Raw genomic sequence first — 21,932 nt, forward strand, 5'->3', positions numbered from 1 at the left:
AATAGGAGCGCTTTTAAAACAGATGGCTGTTTATACACATTGACATTTCTCTTAAACATTATTCTTAAATAATCTTGAGTTGGGTGTAACTTTTGCTAATCAAATTTGCAGATAATAAGCTACTTTATTCTAGGTGGTTAAATGTATGATTGTAAAGAGCTCTGTAAGGCACTTTTTGAACTGAGTAAATGATTAACCAAATAGTAATTTAAGCTTGTTTAATCATCAGGCCCAAAAGAACTTTAAATAAGTAACCCTTTCCATATACATTGGGACGGGGAGTTTTGTGACCTAACTGTTGAGATTGATATTGTTATTTAATTTGTGCCATTTTCTCCCAGTATGGCCCTTTAAAAAAACAAAAAACTTCTGATTACACCAGTGGTAGTCAACCTGGTCCCTACCGCCCACTAGTGAGCATTCCAGCTTTCATGGTGGGTGGTAGGGGTTTTGTCCAATACTGAAGCATTTTCCTTTTTTTAAATTTAATTGACTTTTTAAAAAATTTTCACAGCATTATTTAAAAATATTTTCATTAGGTTTTCATAAAATTTTACAATTGAATTCAGTAGGGATGTTAAATAGGTAGTACAAATTCTAATATTTTGCTGTTTAAAATTAACATTTCCTTATTTCTGTATGAATATTCTATAAAAGTATAGCTTTGATGCATTACATTAAAAGTAAGATAATGTTTTTCTTCTAGAATATTGATTTTGTGGTAATTTGAAACCCAATAAATGTGGGTGGTTCCATTGCCAAGAAAGCAGTTAAGGGCTACATTTTCAGAAGTATTAACTTTGCCTATAAAGAAATAGGAGCGCTTTTAAAACAGATGGCTGTTTATACACATTGACATTTCTCTTAAACATTATTCTTAAAAATAACGAGTATCATCCAATTTGCAATCAGTTCCGGTTCAAAATGAATTGTAATAAATGCAGATCTGTTTGTCCTAAAAAAAATTAATTGAAGCTTTTGCACTGACGAGATTTAATCTCATGGCCTAAATTTATGATTTTAAGTTTACAGTAAGTTATTTCTATCTATAATCTCCTCAAGAGTTAATTATACTGTCATCAAACAAATGTAGCAAATGAAATGAAGAACCTCCAAATAAAAGGTAAATTATAAGGAAGGATATATTAGTTACCAAAATTATTCAGTGACAATCATTCTGCAGAATGAAAATATCTACTGCATAGCATTAAAACATCAATAATATATAGCATTTTTAATAACTGTTTCAGCTGCTTTTTCCCTCCTACCTCTCCTCACTATGGAAATAATGATTTCTGCATAAATATAGAGAGCATTCAGCCATAGCCAATAGTTGTTGTCCATTTGGCCAGGTTTGAATATTCTTAACCATATATGTTTAAGCAAGAACGTTTAAACATCATGGAGAACATAATCTTTTATATGCATAATGTGTTTCTGAGGGCTTACTGTCTCATTTACATCTGGAGGGCTGTGATATTACACTAAGTTATAATGTCAGCATAAAACAATTTAAAGCAGTATTATCTTTCCTAAGATAAGTACGTAAAGTGTTTTGAATACACTTCCCTATCTAAGACCACAGATAATCCTTCCATAATTACTGTTGCATAGTAACCATTCATAGTTATGACAGGCCACCTAAAAGCTACTTATGACACCGTTCCAAAGTTCTGATGGCTGCACACATCACATTTCAGGTACTTGGCAGCTAGCTCACCTTTATGGATGGTTGCAGCATTCCATGATCATGTGAGTATGATTTATGACATTTTTTGCCAGTTTCCAGCCTTATTTGGCTGGTTTCCAATAAAAAATGCCCATAGGGATACACTGATTTGTATTTAGTCACTTGTTAATGACTACCATATTCACTTGACCATGGTGTGTGTTTAACAATTGGAGCAAAAAAATAAATAAAAAAATCATAAAATCAGGTTCTGTCTGTACATGCAGTCTGTGGATTGATTTACGATGGATATTCTGGATTCCACTATAGTCATAAATGAAGGACTACCTGTGTATTTTTTTTGCCAAAGAAAAGCAGAGGAAATAAGGGAGGAGGAGCTCACCCCTTATTTGTTTGTATTAGGATGTAATCTGATGTCTACAACTATACTATATATATAATTTTAGAATGTAGTCTGAGTCTAAACTATCTTAGACGCCAAAGAATTTAGTCTAATTGTTGTATCACCCTATCTGACAGGAATTTTGGGTAACTTGAAAACTTGCACGTATTTACTACTACGTCTTTTGGATTTCATTATTTGCTTCTGTTATGTATGTATATTACTATTTTTAAAGTTCTAATCTGTTAATCTATTATTTTTCATGAGATGGTGTTATTTATGCATTTTATAAAGACAAAAACCATTACCTTCCCACTCCCAAAAGCAAGACTTCATTTTTAGGTAGCTAGAGGGTCCTAAGCCTTCCTTCTTTCCTTCCTGCCTCCCTTCTTACAAAAAGTCACACCATTTGAATAAAAATATCCATAACTAGCGTAGTAACAGTCTTTCTAATACTGCTTTTTGATTTCAGGTACCACAGGAAGTGAGGAACCCAGCAAATGCTTGCTTGCAGTCTCTGAGGGTGAAGTTGATTCAGCAACATCACTTGCCTTAGAAATGAAATATGCATTGGATCCCAACCGACAAATCAAGAAGAGAAACAAAGCCCTACAGGTGAGATTCAAAGACATCTGAGGCCCAGAATGAGCAAAGGGAAAAACAGCTCTCTTTGTTACAGCAGACCGACCAAAAGGAAGCAAAATCCATCTCTTACAGAGCAGCTTACCGAAAATACATGACAGTGCCTGCCCGAAGATCAATCCCTAATGTTACTAAAAGTACAGGAGTTCAAACTTCACCTGAACTTAAAAAGTGTTACCAGACCTTCCCTTTGGACCGGAAAAAGGGAAATATAATCAAAAGCATAGCTTCAGTTGACACTTTTCCAAGTCAAAATAATGGATTCCTAATTGATGTTAAAGAGAAAGACAGCAAAATCTCAGGAGAGGCTGTTCAGTGCAGCAAGAAAGTCACTGGATATGTGACAGCTGAATTTATTTCACATACTAATGAACGCATGAACGCAATAGAGCCGCTTTCTAAGGACAACTGTTTGGAGACATGTATAAGCACTGATTTGCACAGCTGTAGTAAAGAATCTCCTTCTCTACAGGACTCAGCAGCTTCAGTTTTAGAAGAGCCTGATTACTCTTTGCATGACAAAGCAAAACACCACACTGGGCCATTGAGGTACGAGGAAGCTAATCCAGCCAGCCAAGGAAAAGTGTTCAAGACAGAAGTAGCTTCTGTCTACTTGCCCGCATCTGGTTCACACACCTCACTGGCTGACCAGCAACATTCGGCAGCAACAGGGAACTGGTCCCTGTGTCCAGCCGAGGAGGAGGACAGAAAAAGAACTCTGCATCTTAATGGTCTGCAGTCACAAGCTGTAAGTACAGTTCAGGCCTGTCCCATGCAGGCACAGTGCCAGTCTACCCAATGTAACGAACAGACCCTTCTGGTAAATGTTTCATCTATGGAAGGAAAACAGCCTTGTCAGACAGCAGTTGCTGTGAGTGAAGGATGTCAACAAATTGTGCCTCACACTGAAGTAGTAGATTTGAAAGCACAGTTACAGATGATGGAGAATCTGATCAGCTCCAGTCAGGAAACCATAAAGGTCTTGTTGGGTGTTATTCAGGAGTTGGAAAAGGGAGAAGCTCATAGAGAAGGGTAAGTTGATTTTTAGTTTAGTTTTTTTGATATATGCAAGAATCTCATTTGGGGAGGAAAATCACTTGCATGAATTCTGTTGAAAAATTTACATGTTTCTGTTTACTCAGGTGTTAGAATTGCTCAAAAAGCATGTGCAACATATGTGTCACCTTTCTTTATTAATATGGATTATTTTAATGAATAGTTATTCCTGACTCACAGTACTTGAAAATTATAATTTAGCATCTAACTTCACAGTAATGTATTAATGCTTTAGATGACCTTTATTTCATTGTGTTCCTAATGATCTTACAATGTATGTGCTTTAGTACAAAGATACTCCTAAAAAATACGCTTCTGGTAACAGAACTGCTTTCAAAGAATATTAAAATTAAAATATATCACTTATATATATTTGTCATAAAACAAAGGGTCATGTTAAAGCTAATAATATCTGCTATATGATTACCCAAGAACTCTTTCATTAATTATTTAAAACCAGAAGAGACTAGGAGGCAACAGAAAAGATTGTTTAGAATGCTGAAGCTGCCCAAAACAAAAGCATTAGTTCATAAAAATGAAGTGCAGAATATATTGTTCTGCATTCTATAATTTTTTTAAAGCATTACTCACAAGATACTTAGCAAGTGCAGCTATTTACTCGCTTCTATAATTATGTCTTTATTTGATAATTGCAACTTCTGTTCTTTGGCATCTCACTTACCCTTCTAAAAGATATAATGCCTGTATTTCCTAGTTAATTCAGTGATTGTATTCTAACAAATGCAACTTTCTGTCTCCAGCTTCCTGTTTTGTGTAGCTCATGCTTCCCCCCACTTCAGTAAATGTTCCCTCTTTCATTCCTTTCATCATAGCAAAATTACTAATATGTGTCTTTTTTATTTGTGGCTTTAGAAGTTGCTTTCACCCGAAACAAGCTACTGATTAGTGCATGTTAAAGATGCAATAATTATAAACATGGTAATTGTTCTATGTAATAATTTTGCTTAGTCAAAATGATTTACAGCACTTATTTAAATTTAAACTATATCTATGTCACAAGGACAGGCTATACATTTCAAGTACAGCAGAATGGTTTTCAATGTTTGTAGATTTAACTGATCATTTATTTTGTGCATGCTCTTTGACATCTAATGGCATAATGCAGCCCTTTAGCTATGTGTATTGAAACTCTTTAGGCTTTTCATGTCTGTATTTCCATTATATCATGGCATTAATGTTTTGTTGCCTTAGAAAGTCTGAATGTGAGAGGAAATACAAGTATGGCACTGAAGAGGCCTTGTGGCTTGTGACTATCAAAGCAACAGACCTTAATGTTGACCTACTAGCAGAGATCCTATGGCTGATGATAACATAACATAACATAACATAACATAACATAACATCAGAGTTGATTTAGATTGATTTCATGATTTAAATTACAAACATGTAAAGTTAAAGGTTTTGTGCATATTTTTTCAGGAAGTAATCAGGAAACTACTGATGGCAACAGTACAACCCAGTTAGCATATATATAAATAAGGATTTAGGTCTTCCTGATGGAAAATAAACAGTGAAGTCTTAAAACTAACTTGTAAAAAGGACTAAGATTCAGAATACACAGTTTAACATATAAAATGTAGCCTAACCAGACTTATTCTGTGATATTACTTTAATTAGCAGTTTCTACCTCTTCTTAAAGATGCTTGTAGTGAGGGAAGCATTATTTCTATTTCACATGTTAGTTTATTGGTTGTTGTTATTCTGATGCAAAAGACCAATTCCTTTTGCATCAGACCCATTGCAAACTATCATTTAAAAAAAAGTTTTAGTACCTTGTTTCCCCGAAAATAAGATGTCCCCGGATAATAAGCACAATCAGGCTTTTGAGCATATGCACTAAAATAAGCCCTCCCCTGAAAATAAGCCCTCCCTGAAAATATTTACCCGCATGCACAGCCGGTTCCCACCATTTCCTTTGGTTGCTTGCCATACAAACAACACAAGGTGAAGAGGCGAGGCTGGAGGGGGGGAAGGGAGGGGGGAACATGCCCCACACTCCTCACATGCCCTTACCTAACGGCCGCTCCCACAACTCTAGCCACCAGGCCACTCCTGTCATACTAATGGCCGTCGCAAAAGCTATTAGCGAAGAATAGGGAGGCGACGGGACATCCGGTTGCAGCGGTGTGGCCAGGCCAATGGCATGGTGCAGAGTCCTAGAAAGCATGTCTGGAAGCACGTGCACGGCCTCAGGGCCGAATAGCTGCCGAGCAGCTGTGTCATTAACAGCCATGAGGTGACTACATTCATCGCCTCCTGCACCTCAAAAATAATAAGACCTTCCCGAAAATAAGGCCAAGCACTTATTCCGGGGATCAAAAGAAAATAAGACTATCTTATTTTCCGAGAAACACAGTATATCCCTGGGAAGGATGGAACTACATCCTTTGCCCCATTGAAGGAAAAGGGAGCAATTGATCTTTATTTATCATGGTAGAATATAAATTTGAGGGGAAATGTCATTGAGATTCAAAATGCAGACCAAGGATCTAGAAACATAAGGACACTAGGACAGATAAACAGGAATACCAGTGATTCATAACCACGAATCATTATGTGTTGTCAGAGGTTCATAAATGTTTTCACCATTCATAGCCATGACTAGGCTGCTCATGAACAAAGGTTTAGAGTTCTTTTTTTTCTTTCAGCATAGAGAAGAACAAAGACCTACTTCCCTTGTTTAGACTTAAATGATATTCGAAAACCAGCAAGACTTAAAAGTAATTGCAGGCCCTCACATAGTTAGTTTTGTATATATTTGCTTATATCTCAATTAGAGTGAACAAATTTACATATACACAGAGAGAGAAAGCAACAACAACAAATTGGTATAAATGTCATAGCTTTTAATTGACATTATTTATAAAAAAATATTAAAATAACTGTGGAAACTAAAACATAGGCTCTTTTGAAAATATTTACACTTGTATACATTTTATATTTATTTAAAAAGTTGCATGAATGTCTCATCTGATATATATATATAGTATTATGCATCCATCTCAGCAAGGATACATTGATTACTCACCTTCCTGCAGCTAATGGTTTATGGTTTAATTCATTTCGTTCTTTTGCTTAAATGAACAAAAATAAATTTCTTCAATGCTTTATGTTACTATAGCATTTTTACACTAGAAGAACCTATTGTGATTTTTTTCCATTTCAAAACTATTTCAGTACCCAGGTACTTTTGAAAGGATAAGAATTTTAGGAGAATCAAATCATATTGAAAACAGTAAATTGGCTGAGAACAGTAATAAACAAAATCTCTCTGTGAAAGTAATAAGGCTTAACCATTGTTATTTTAAAAATACTTTTACTGATATATGGTTTGTTACAAATATAGGCTCTATTTCTAATGAAGAAAAAGATAACTTTGAAACTAAAAGATTTAAATATTATGAAATGCAATGCAACAGAGGAAAATATAATTCCTGCTACTAAACACAGTCATAACAAAGCCTGCATAGGCTTGTGAAAGGATTATTTAGTAACAGCAATTTATGTAGCTATTGGATTTAAATCCTAACTTTTTTACTTAGCTTGCATTACCACTTCTAGATAATGTATGTAATCAGGATGTTAAATTCAACAGAATCCATTTAAAAAATAGAAAGTGAATTCAATATTTAGAAGGTCTGAAACTAACCTTAGTTTAATTCTTAGGGAATTAATAATATTATTATTATTAAAATCGTACTATATACGAAAGAAAAGCAGTGCTGTACCACTATAAATAGACAATGAAGAACAACAAAATGCAGCCAATTTGTCTTCTCTTTTCATAGAACTCTAGACCATCTTCTTCCTCTTTTTATGGTTTTCAGTGTTCACTCAAAATAAAATAAACAGTGAATAATCCAGATCATCACTGATGCTGGACCCTGACTTGCTTTTTTTTTTATGGGCCTGCCTATTTGTTTATTTAAAAGACTTATTTTTGCAGACCTTAGAATGAATGCAGATAACTTGGTCATTTTCATTGACAATGTTGTTTCAATCGAATAAGGGTAGACAATCAGCTTGCATGTGTGAGACTCCATTAATATATGCTGAAATAATAATGTTTGTAGATAAGGAAGGGGAGAGGGTTTAATGTGCTATATCACTTTCAAATTCTAATAAATTTTTAAGTCTAATTAAAAGTCTTACAGTTTCCTTATTAAGACTATATATGGCTTGGTTCCTTTTTATTTTTAGGATTGTCTTTTCCAATACAATCAACCCATTCAATAAAATATTCATGAGAGATCAGGGGTGCAGACCAGTAAGTTGCAATTATGGAACATCTTGGTGAGGTTAGTTTGGTCCTTTATGGTATTTCAAAAGGCTTTGAAGACTTGTCTTCTTTTAAATACTAGTTATTCAGTCAGTTTACCACTTTAATTTTGTTCTTTTACTGGCTTTGGATAATGTTTATCCTGGTGCTATTAATATATCTAATCTATAATATAATTAATTATATATACATACATGCATGCATACATACATACATACATACATACATACATACATACATACATACATACATACATCTAAAAGGGATGCAGTGGCTCAGTGGCTAGGACGCTGAGCTTGTCAATCGAAAGGTCAGCAGTTCAGTGGTTCTTTATCTTATTTCATCTATTGTAAAGAGAAAGAATAAAATTGAAAGTGGAATATACTTTTTTTTTAAAAAAAGAAAGCTAACCATATGTATTATTTACAGTAACCAGGCCTCATTTTTTGGAAGTCCACTCTATAACTAGCAAAATAATAGGGAGATAGACGAGAAACCCTATCATATATGAAAGCTCTTATGCTGAGGAAAACATCTTTTGAAGTGCTGTTTAATTCAGATGAATCCTAGTTCTAAATGTATTGTCATGTTTAATATATCAGTTGGTTTCTGTCAGAAAGTAAGTCTCTTTTTAGGAAACTAAATAAGCCATTCCTTTCAAACTTTCAAAATCTTTCCATACTTATTACACTGATTATCTGATTAAATATTACATCTGCTTGATCTCTGTTCCAGGGCAATAAACTCAATCTTTGATTTTTATTTTGAGTTGGAAGGATGCACGTGACATAATTTAAAATCATTCTCTTAATTCTACATCTTAAACTTAGAGAAAAATGTTCTCAACACAATTATGCAATTACAAGTACACTTAATCTTGCATTTTCCATTATATATCTGAAACTTTACACTTCTTAAAAGAACAGCTATTAACTGTAACAGTTAACTGATCAGCTATTAACACTTTTGTCCCAATCAGTATTTCTCTTCTACATAAATTATGTACAGCAAAATATCTGTGAAAAATGTTACATAGGTCTACAAAAATCAGATTGCTGCTTTTTGCTGTCCCATTTCCCCCTGCAAAATCCAGCTGGATTTTGAACCCTAATCCTACATAATTTTTTCACATGTATTTTTTCACAGATATTGTTCCAAGGGGAAAAACTTTATGTCGAAATCGGACCTTGACTATGTAATGAAAGCTTCTTCTCATTTGTTGAGACTTGACCCATTAAAGTAAGTCTTCTACTATCAGTGCTATCGGACTGTTATAAATAATAAATTATTTCATCCTAGTTCACGTATTAGAAATAATAAGAAAAGTCCATTATGTATAAGAGAACTAGTAATATAAGAATGTCTTGAACAACTAAGGGAAAATATAAAACTGAATACAACTACTGTTAGAAAATCAAAGGAAGTAAAAGGATTGCTGAATTTTGCACAAAATTCAATACAATACAGAATGCTCTATAATTCACTTAAAATGACATAGTAATATTGCTAAATTATAAACTTGTTGCCTTTTGCGCAACATTACTGAACCAGGAAGAACCCAGTTTGGATATTAAGGTATAACATGCACAGGAACAATAGTATACTCCTGGATATATCATACAGCATGGACTGATTGTACTTGTCCATGTTTTCGGTTTATTGTGACAGCTAGACTCATGGATATGGGTAGCCCATCAAATCTCAGTAAATTGTTCCTTATTTTTAGCCAGATTCTATCCTATAACATTGTTTGCCTATCCATACTGGTAATTCGGATAGAGAGAGGGGAAATTATTTCCTGAAAAATCCTGAAAGGCATGTACCAAATATTGGATCCAGATTCCAAAAGAAAAAAATGCTTCTTCAAAAAATAGAAACTGGGAGATGAAAGCTACAAGCTGACGTATGTTTAATGAATATTTATTATACTTCAATAAGAAGTAGCTAATATAGATTACATTGTTTTTATTTATTTCTTCTTCTTCTTTTGCTTTCACCATTTTTGCATTTAATTAGATAAAGATACATATAAAGAACATACTTTTTAACATACTAAAGTCAAGACTTCTTTTCCACAATTACAGCCTGGCTGTAATTCTGTAGATATGTTTTTAATATATTTTTCATGAATGTTTTAAAGTTTCTTACAGCTTGCAACAATTCACCATACTAGACAGTAAATACTGCAAGTATATTTTGACATATTGTTGTCAAGATATAACTACCATAGAAGTCAATTTTCTGTTGACTTTTGCCTGCAATGTCCGCTTGTTTGACTGTTCTTTCAGTTATGCTGTCTCTCTTATTTTTATCATGAACCTTTGTCCTAGGAGTTTATTTCTTATGGGAAAAAAGCATTTTAAAAAATGCTATTGTTTCAAAACAAAACTGTTAAGCACAGATCTTCCCAGAAAACATTTATTATCCTTGTACCATTAAAAAGATTATTGGAAGTTTTAGAGACTTCAATGAACTAGTTAAAACTAGCACATGACTCAAAATTGTTTTCTCCCTTTATATTTAAACTAAGAAATCATTCAGTTTGGTATATCAATCTGAAAATCTGAGTATTAGCTTGCCTAATTTAAGCCAAGCTATTCTGGAGTTCCATTATTTTATATTATGGTTTTGGTTCTTGTTTTTTCCCCCTTGTGCTGAACACCTAATTCCCAAGGAAAGTGTTCAAGACAGAAGTAGCTTCTGTCTACTTGCCCGCATCTGGTTCACACATCTCACTGGCTGACCAACATTCGGCAGCAACAGGGAACTGGTCCCTGTGTCCAGCCGAGGAGGAGGACAGAAAAAGAACTCTGCATCTTAATGGTCTGCAGTCACAAGCTGTAAGTACAGTTCAGGCCTGTCCCATGCAGGCACAGTGCCAGTCTACCCAATGTAACGAACAGACCCTTCTGGTAAATGTTTCATCTATGGAAGGAAAACAGCCTTGTCAGACAGCAGTTGCTGTGAGTGAAGGATGTCAACAAATTGTGCCTCACACTGAAGTAGTAGATTTGAAAGCACAGTTACAGATGATGGAGAATCTGATCAGCTCCAGTCAGGAAACCATAAAGGTCTTGTTGGGTGTTATTCAGGAGTTGGAAAAGGGAGAAGCTCATAGAGAAGGGTAAGTTGATTTTTAGTTTAGTTTTTTTGATATATGCAAGAATCTCATTTGGGGAGGAAAATCACTTGCATGAATTCTGTTGAAAAATTTACATGTTTCTGTTTACTCAGGTGTTAGAATTGCTCAAAAAGCATGTGCAACATATGTGTCACCTTTCTTTATTAATATGGATTATTTTAATGAATAGTTATTCCTGACTCACAGTACTTGAAAATTATAATTTAGCATCTAACTTCACAGTAATGTATTAATGCTTTAGATGACCTTTATTTCATTGTGTTTCTAATGATCTTACAATGTATGTGCTTTAGTACAAAGATACTCCTAAAAATACGCTTCTGGTAACAGAACTGCTTTCAAAGAATATTAAAATTAAAATATATCACTTATATATATTTGTCATAAAACAAAGGGTCATGTTAAAGCTAATAATATCTGCTATATGATTACCCAAGAACTCTTTCATTAATTATTTAAAACCAGAATAGACTAGGAGGCAACAGAAAAGATTGTTTAGAATGCTGAAGCTGCCCAAAACAAAAGCATTAGTTCATAAAAATGAAGTGCAGAATATATTGTTCTGCATTCTATAATTTTTTTAAAGCATTACTCACAAGATACTTAGCAAGTGCAGCTATTTACTCGCTTCTATAATTATGTCTTTATTTGATAATTGCAACTTCTGTTCTTTGGCATCTCACTTACCCTTCTAAAAGATATAATGCCTGTATTTCCTAGTTAATTCAGTGATTGTATTCTAACAAATGCAACTTCTGTCTCCAGCTTCCTGTTTTGTGTAGCTCATGCTTCCCCACTTCAGTAAATGTTCCTCTTTCATGCCTTTCATCATAGCAAAATTACTAATATGTGTCTTTTTTATTTGTGGCTTTAGAAGTTGCTTTCACCCGAAACAAGCTACTGATTAGTGCATGTTAAAGATGCAATAATTATAAACATGGTAATTGTTCTATGTAATAATATCTGCTATATGATTACCCAAGAACTCTTTCATTAATTATTTAAAACCAGAATAGACTAGGAGGCAACAGAAAAGATTGTTTAGAATGCTGAAGCTGCCCAAAACAAAAGCATTAGTTCATAAAAATGAAGTGCAGAATATATTGTTCTGCATTCTATAATTTTTTTAAAGCATTACTCACAAGATACTTAGCAAGTGCAGCTATTTACTCGCTTCTATAATTATGTCTTTATTTGATAATTGCAACTTCTGTTCTTTGGCATCTCACTTACCCTTCTAAAAGATATAATGCCTGTATTTCCTAGTTAATTCAGTGATTGTATTCTAACAAATGCAACTTTCTGTCTCCAGCTTCCTGTTTTGTGTAGCTCATGCTTCCCCCCACTTCAGTAAATGTTCCCTCTTTCATTCCTTTCATCATAGCAAAATTACTAATATGTGTCTTTTTTATTTGTGGCTTTAGAAGTTGCTTTCACCCGAAACAAGCTACTGATTAGTGCATGTTAAAGATGCAATAATTATAAACATGGTAATTGTTCTATGAAATTAATGAAGTAGTTAGGAACTACAAGTCAGGTTCCATAAACTTGCCATCTTCACATACATTTACTTATTATTGTTTCAAAACAAAACTGTTAAGCACAGATCTTCCCAGAAAACATTTATTATCCTTGTACCATTAAAAAGATTATTGGAAGTTTTAGAGACTTCAATGAACTAGTTAAAACTAGCACATGACTCAAAATTGTTTTCTCCCTTTATATTTAAACCAAGAAATCATTCAGTTTGGTATATCAATCTGAAAATCTGAGTATTAGCTTGCCTAATTTAAGCCAAGCTATTCTGGAGTTCCATTATTTTATATTATGGTTTTGGTTCTTGTTTTTTCCCCCTTGTGCTGAACACCTAATTCCCACAGTATTCTCTTACATTTAAGTATATTTATTCGTAGGTTATGGCTGTAGTAGTATTATCCTTCTCTATTACTTCCTCTTATTGGTATCATTATTATGATTATTATTACTCTGTTGTTTTGCATATACACTGAGCTTCTGCACTCGAGACAAATTTCTTGTATGTCTAATTACACTTGGCCAAATGAAATATTTGAATAATGTACTGTATATTTGTCTTAAAGTAAGGAACAGTCTCTTTCATTTTATGAAACCATGGTTTTAAATAGTTGTCCTGTACCTTGTTAATTACAGTAACTAGCATTATCTGGGAGTAAGGTTTGCATAAAGTATAATGTTTAGTCTGCCACGGCAATAAGTAGCTTGGGTCAACTGAGCATTTTTTGAACAGAACTTTAAAGACCATTGTTTCTGCTACATTAGTTCAATTACACATTGATTACTCACCTTCCTGCAGCTAATGGTTTATGGTTTAATTCATTTCGTTCTTTTGCTTTCACCCGAAACAAGCTACTGATTAGTGCATGTTAAAGATGCAATAATTATAAACATGGTAATTGTTCTATGAAATTAATGAAGTAGTTAGGAACTACAAGTCAGGTTCCATAAGCTTGCCATCTTCACATACATTTACTTATTATTGTTTCAAAACAAAACTGTTAAGCACAGATCTTCCCAGAAAACATTTATTATCCTTGTACCATTAAAAAGATTATTGGAAGTTTTAGAGACTTCAATGAACTAGTTAAAACTAGCACATGACTCAAAATTGTTTTCTCCCTTTATATTTAAACTAAGAAATCATTCAGTTTGGTATATCAATCTGAAAATCTGAGTATTAGCTTGCCTAATTTAAGCCAAGCTATTCTGGAGTTCCATTATTTTATATTATGGTTTTGGTTCTTGTTTTTTCCCCCTTGTGCTGAACACCTAATTCCCACAGTATTCTATTACATTTAAGTATATTTATTCGTAGGTTATGGCTGTAGTAGTATTATCCTTCTCTATTACTTCCTCTTATTGGTATCATTATTATGATTATTATTACTCTGTTGTTTTGCATATACACTGAGCTTCTGCACTCGAGACAAATTTCTTGTATGTCTAATTACACTTGGCCAAATGAAATATTTGAATAATGTACTGTATATTTGTCTTAAAGTAAGGAACAGTCTCTTTCATTTTATGAAACCATGGTTTTAAATAGTTGTCCTGTACCTTGTTAATTACAGTAACTAGCATTATCTGGGAGTAAGGTTTGCATAAAGTATAATGTTTAGTCTGCCACGGCAATAAGTAGCTTGGGTCAACTGAGCATTTTTTGAACAGAACTTTAAAGACCATTGTTTCTGCTACATTAGTTCAATTACACATTGATTACTCACCTTCCTGCAGCTAATGGTTTATGGTTTAATTCATTTCGTTCTTTTGCTTTCACCATTTTGCATTTAATTAGATAAAGATACATATAAAGAACATACTTTTAACATACTAAAGTCAAGACTTCTTTTCCACAATTACAGCCTGGCTGTAATTCTGTAGATATGTTTTAATATATTTTCATGAATGTTTTAAAGTTTCTTACAGCTTGCAACAATTCACCATACTAGACAGTAAATACTGCAAGTATAATCCCGTGAAGCATAGAACAGTGGCTATATGTTCTTAACAAGAAGTCTGTCCCCAGAATTTCTCAAGGAAAAAAATGTAAGTTCCAAAATTTAGAGAAATTTGACTAGTGAAACAATCATTGGCAACATAGTACTTTGAATGCAGAGCAGGTTTTTTTTCCCCCCTAGAATCATATAAAGTATTCTTAACCTTGGTGGGGGGAAAATACTGATTTTTAGTTTATATACAGTATCTTATGGCTATGTGGCCATTGTGAATTCTGATATCAGAGTAGAGACCTCTGGTATACCATAAATAACTAAATATACCTGGTTATCATTTAATTTCATATTGAAGGTCACATGGGCCACTAGATGGCGAAAATGAGCATAAACCAAAGAAATTACTACTGTAATGAGAATTCACTGAACTTCTCTTAAATGAGACACTGCAAAACTATTGTAGGTTTTGTTCTTAATCATTTGGAATACTGATTAATTATTGGGATATGTAAACATAATACATTTGTTTAGCGAATACACTTAGCCAAAAGTAAAGGGCTTATATTGCCTTTTGTTTCATTTTGTAATGGAAGAAGTAATCACTGAGCCAAAATAGAAATAGAAACCACTGTGCAATTAATGCTGAGAAGAGCTTGGTCAGAGATGAACATCAATGTAAAAATTTTCTTTCATATAGTTCAAATATTTGTATCTAAAATTACTGGAACTTACAGATAGTCCTCGGCTTACAAGCATGCGTTTAGTGACCATTTAAAGTTACAGCAGCAATGAAAAAGTGACTAATGACAGGTTTTCACACTTACGACCATCTCAGCATCTCCATGGAAACATTATCAAAATTCAGATGCTCGGCAACTGATTCAAATTTATGATGGTTACAGTGTCTCGGGATCATCACCATTTGCGACCTTCAGTTGAGCAAAGTCAATCGGAAAGCCACTTTAAACCATATTACTAATTTAACAACATTTAACAACTGCAGCAAGAAAGGTCATAAAATGGGGCAAAACCCACTTAACAACTGTCTGGATTAACAACAGAAATTTTGGGCTTAATTGTTGTTTGAAGTTGAGGACTATCTATACTTATTTTTGAAACTGGACTTGCTCCAGAATAGCTTCACCCTAAGGAATAGATCTGATAGCTGAAGCACCCAAACTAAATTCCCACCTTCAGAAATGTCAAAATAAATTTCTTCAACGCTTTATGTTACTATAGCATTTTTACACTAGAAGAACCTATTGTGATTTTTTTCCATTTCAAAACTATTTCAGTACCCAGGTACTTTTGAAAGGATAAGAATTTTAGGAGAATCAAATCATATTGAAAACAGTAAATTGGCTGAGAACAGTAATAAACAAAATCTCTCTTTGAAAGTAATAAGACTTAACCATTGTTGTTTTAAAAATACTTTTACTGATATATGGTTTGTTACAAATATAGGCTCTATTTCTAATGAAGAAAAAGATAACTTTGAAACTAAAAGATTTAAATATTATGAAATGCAATGCAACAGAGGAAAATATAATTCCTGCTACTAAACACAGTCATAACAAAGCCTGCATAGGCTTGTGAAAGGATTATTTAGTAACAGCAATTTATGTAGCTATTGGATTTAAATCCTAACTTTTTTACTTAGCTTGCATTACCACTTCTAGATAATGTATGTAATCAGGATGTTAAATTCAACAGAATCCATTTAAAAAATAGAAAGTGAATTCAATATTTAGAAGGTCTGAAACTAACCTTAGTTTAATTCTTAGGGAATTAATAATATTATTATTAAAATACTTTTACTGATATATGGTTTGTTACAAATATAGGCTCTATTTCTAATGAAGAAAAAGATAACTTTGAAACTAAAAGATTTAAATATTATGAAATGCAATGCAACAGAGGAAAATATAATTCCTGCTACTAAACACAGTCATAACAAAGCCTGCATAGGCTTGTGAAAGGATTATTTAGTAACAGCAATTTATGTAGCTATTGGATTTAAATCCTAACTTTTTTACTTAGCTTGCATTACCACTTCTAGATAATGTATGTAATCAGGATGTTAAATTCAACAGAATCCATTTAAAAAATAGAAAGTGAATTCAATATTTAGAAGGTCTGAAACTAACCTTAGTTTAATTCTTAGGGAATTAATAATATTATTATTATTATTATTATTATTAAAATACTTTTACTGATATATGGTTTGTTACAAATATAGGCTCTATTTCTAATGAAGAAAAAGATAACTTTGAAACTAAAAGATTTAAATATTATGAAATGCAATGCAACAGAGGAAAATATAATTCCTGCTACTAAACACAGTCATAACAAAGCCTGCATAGGCTTGTGAAAGGATTATTTAGTAACAGCAATTTATGTAGCTATTGGATTTAAATCCTAACTTTTAAAGAACAACATTTTAACTAACGTGAGGAGCTGGGGAGTCGCTATGAAAATGTGTGATCTAAGATTTAATATAACATTATTTTCACCCCATCTTGTTTTTAAATCTGCTTGTGTATCCCTCTCCCATTTTTCAGTTGTCTAAGTTACACCATAGCATAATTCACATTTAACGTTCGATGGCACAACTGAAGATGTATTTTACATAATTTGATGTTCTTCTATAAACATAATCTACTAGTTAGGAATTTGAAATTTGGAATTGAAATAAATGTTTGCTCTTTATTTTTCTGCAAGTATAATCCCGTGAAGCATAGAACAGTGGCTATATGTTCTTAACAAGAAGTCTGTCCCCAGAATTTCTCAAGGAAAAAAATGTAAGTTCCAAAATTTAGAGAAATTTGACTAGTGAAACAATCATTGGCAACATAGTACTTTGAATGCAGAGCAGGTTTTTTTTCCCCCCTAGAATCATATAAAGTATTCTTAACCTTGGTGGGGGGAAAATACTGATTTTTAGTTTATATACAGTATCTTATGGCTATGTGGCCATTGTGAATTCTGATATCAGAGTAGAGACCTCTGGTATACCATAAATAACTAAATATACCTGGTTATCATTTAATTTCATATTGAAGGTCACATGGGCCACTAGATGGCGAAAATGAGCATAAACCAAAGAAATTACTACTGTAATGAGAATTCACTGAACTTCTCTTAAATGAGACACTGCAAAACTATTGTAGGTTTTGTTCTTAATCATTTGGAATACTGATTAATTATTGGGATATGTAAACATAATACATTTGTTTAGCGAATACACTTAGCCAAAAGTAAAGGGCTTATATTGCCTTTTGTTTCATTTTGTAATGGAAGAAGTAATCACTGAGCCAAAATAGAAATAGAAACCACTGTGCAATTAATGCTGAGAAGAGCTTGGTCAGAGATGAACATCAATGTAAAAATTTTCTTTCATATAGTTCAAATATTTGTATCTAAAATTACTGGAACTTACAGATAGTCCTCGGCTTACAACCATTCGTTTAGTGACCATTTAAAGTTACAACAGCAATGAAAAAGTGACTAATGACAGGTTTTCACACTTACGACCATCTCAGCAAGGATACATTGATTACTCACCTTCCTGCAGCTAATGGTTTATGGTTTAATTCATTTCGTTCTTTTGCTTAAATGAACAAAAATAAATTTAGTGAATTTGGGGCAATTGCAATCAGAACATCTTTAAATATATATTAACCAAAAACCTGGTAGAGAAGTGGTTAGACATTTATCAACGAAAGAATTAAAAAATGTTCAAGATGGCTATAGAAGCAAGAGAAAAAGTGAATAAATTGTACACAGAACACTTTATTACCAAAGAGATAGACAGAGCTGGCAAATATAACTTTGCCTAATACCTCATCAAAGGTTATTAAGTAAACTTAGCAGTCTTGAGACAAGTGGACCTGTTTTATGGAATAATTGATTAAAACAGAATGAAAAGAAAAGAGAATTATTTTGAATGCCGAGAAAGAATATGTGTTCTTTCAGTTCTGGGATTGGTGCTGGGATCAGTTCTGGGATTGGTGCTTTTTAATTTATTCTTAAATAATCTTGAGTTGGGTGTAACTTTTGCTAATCAAATTTGCAGATAATAAGCTACTTTATTCTAGGTGGTTAAATGTATGATTGTAAAGAGCTCTGTAAGGCACTTTTTGAACTGAGTAAATGATTAACCAAATAGTAATTTAAGTAAAGTAAATTGGGCATATAGAAGCAAAAGTTTTTAATTTTATGTTTCCAGTTGTGGGTTTGAGATGTTTATAACTAGCAAGGGGAAAAAACATAATAGATAAATGAAGGGTAAAATGTTTAGAGCATAGGAGGAAGGATATGATGAAGAGGGAATTTTAAATCATGCATTGTATAGAAAATGTGAACAGAGAAACATCCTTTTGAACAGAGAAACATATTTATCCTTTAGATATCAGGGCCAAGTGCCAGCTATTTAAATTGATTAAAACAATTTCTAAACAAACATTACATAGAACATAAGTGGAAGTCATTATCTAAAACTGTGATGGCGAACCTATCGTACACATGCCAGAGGTGGTATCCAGAGCCCCTACTGTGGGCACACTGCCATCGCTAGCTGCTCTTCTGGTTTCACAGAGCCCTCTTTGGACACTGTCGGCAGCTGGTCTTCGTGCACCAGAGTGCTGGAAACCCAAAACCAGCTGGTTGGCATGCACATGCGCCTTTTTCCAGCGCTCCAGCGCATGCATGTTCTAGTTTGGGCACTTGGTGCCAAACAGGTTTGCCATCACTGATCTAAGACCAGTAACTTCGATGCATAAATTCATAGAGCCTATGTATTACAAGAGATACTAATTTTGAGATTCAGTGGTTACTCCATATTGGGGATGCCTCCAAATGCCAGAGGAGCAAGTTTTCACCTTACGCTTCAGAATATTTGAGAAACATCAGAATGGTCATTGTGAAAAACAAAATTGTGAAATATGACAGGCTTTGGCCTGATCCAGCTGAGCTATTATTATGTACTGTAAATATTTTACTAAATGGATTATTGTACCTATTCCTGATTCTTGTCAAATTCAATAACAAAATCAGTGATGCTATAGGCAGCCTCCAGATGACAGTAACTAATGCTTGCATTGTGGAAATGTGTAGTTATCTTCTATTAAAAATTGGGGTTACAAAGTAAGCCTTATATATTTGAAGAGGATAATATGAATCTTTGTTTACTTTTCTTTATGAAAAAGTAGCTACCGTATTTTTTGGAGTATAAGACGTACCTTAATTTTGGGGGAGGAAAACAAAAAAACAAGAATTCTGCCTCTGCCAGCATCAGGATCAGCGGCATCCTCACTTCCATTCGGATTTTGATAACGGTAGCACAGATATTGTTCCAAGGGAAAAACATAATAGATAAATGAAGGGTAAAATGTTTAGAGCATAGGAGGAAGGATATGATGAAGAGGGAATTTTAAATCATGCATTGTATAGAAAATGTGAACAGAGAAACATCCTTTTGAACAGAGAAACATCCTTTTGAACAGAGAAACATCCTTTTGAACAGAGAAACATATTTATCCTTTAGATATCAGGGCCAAGTGCCAGCTATTTAAATTGATTAAAACAGAATGAAAAGAAAAGAGAATTATTTTGAATGCCGAGAAAGAATATGTGTTCTTTCAGTTCTGGGATTGGTGCTTTTAATTTATTCTTAAATAATCTTGAGTTGGGTGTAACTTTTGCTAATCAAATTTGCAGATAATAAGCTACTTTATTCTAGGTGGTTAAATGTATGATTGTAAAGAGCTCTGTAAGGCACTTTTTGAACTGAGTAAATGATTAACCAAATAGTAATTTAAGTAAAGTAAATTGGGCATATAGAAGCAAAAGTTTTAATTTTATGTTTCCAGTTGTGGGTTTGAGATGTTTATAACTAGCAAGGGAAAAACTTTATGTCGAAATCGGACCTTGACTATGTAATGAAAGCTTCTTCTCATTTGTTGAGACTTGACCCATTAAAGTAAGTCTCTTTTAGGAAACTAAATAAGCCATTCCTTTCAAACTTTCAAATCTTTCCATACTTATTACACTGATTATCTGATTAAATATTACATCTGCTTGATCTCTGTTCCAGGGCAATAAACTCAATCTTTGATTTTTATTTTGAGTTGGAAGGATGCACGTGACATAATTTAAAATCATTCTCTTAATTCTACATCTTAAACTTAGAGAAAAATGTTCTCAACACAATTATGCAATTACAAGTACACTTAATCTTGCATTTTCCATTATATATCTGAAACTTTACACTTCTTAAAAGAACAGCTATTAACTGTAACAGTTAACTGATCAGCTATTAACTGTAACAGTTAACTGATCAGCTATTAACTGCAACAGTTAACTGATCAGCTATTAACACTTTTGTCCCAATCAGTATTTCTCTTCTACATAAATTATGTACAGCAAAATATCTGTGAAAAATGTTACATAGGTCTACAAAAATCAGATTGCTGCTTTTTGCTGTCCCATTTCCCCCTGCAAAATCCAGCTGGATTTTGAACCCTAATCCTACATAATTTTTTCACAGATATTGTTCCAAGGGGAAAAACTTTATGTCGAAATCGGACCTTGACTATGTAATGAAAGCTTCTTCTCATTTGTTGAGACTTGACCCATTAAAGTAAGTCTTCTACTATCAGTGCTATCGGACTGTTATAAATAATAAATTATTTCATCCTAGTTCACGTATTAGAAATAATAAGAAAAGTCCATTATGTATAAGAGAACTAGTAATATAAGAATGTCTTGAACAACTAAGGGAAAATATAAAACTGAATACAACTACTGTTAGAAAATCAAAGGAAGTAAAAGGATTGCTGAATTTTGCACAAAATTCAATACAATACAGAATGCTCTATAATTCACTTAAAATGACATAGTAATATTGCTAAATTATAAACTTGTTGCCTTTTGCGCAACATTACTGAACCAGGAAGAATCCAGTTTGGATATTAAGGTATAACATGCACAGGAACAATAGTATACTCCTGGATATATCATACAGCATGGACTGATTGTACTTGTCCATGTTTTCGGTTTATTGTGACAGTTAGACTCATGGATATGGGTAGCCCATCAAATCTCAGTAAATTGTTCCTTATTTTTAGCCAGATTCTATCCTATAACATTGTTTGCCTATCCATACTGGTAATTCGGATAGAGAGAGGGGAAATTATTTCCTGAAAAATCCTGAAAGGCATGTACCAAATATT

General features: G+C 33.2%; 2 protein-coding genes across 7 annotated transcripts in view; one reads left to right on the top strand and one right to left on the bottom strand.

Annotated features, from left to right (window-relative positions):
* The window catches only part of DOCK1 (dedicator of cytokinesis 1), a 513,270-nt gene that overhangs the window by 286,571 nt on the left and 204,767 nt on the right, over positions 1 to 21,932 (bottom strand). The gene's annotated exons all lie outside the window — the stretch shown is intronic.
* The window catches only part of LOC131201489 (inhibitory synaptic factor 2A-like), a 62,693-nt gene continuing 41,862 nt past the window's right edge, over positions 1,102 to 21,932 (top strand). Inside the window, 4 exon segments of the mRNA XM_058189492.1 lie at positions 1,102 to 1,123; positions 2,545 to 2,704; positions 2,706 to 3,746; positions 9,217 to 9,309. Coding sequence (XP_058045475.1) covers positions 1,102 to 1,123; positions 2,545 to 2,704; positions 2,706 to 3,746; positions 9,217 to 9,309 — 1,316 coding nt within the window.

The sequence above is a fragment of the Ahaetulla prasina genome, chromosome 6 (genome assembly GCF_028640845.1).
Source record: "Ahaetulla prasina isolate Xishuangbanna chromosome 6, ASM2864084v1, whole genome shotgun sequence".
Classification (NCBI taxonomy): Eukaryota; Metazoa; Chordata; class Lepidosauria; order Squamata; family Colubridae; genus Ahaetulla; species Ahaetulla prasina.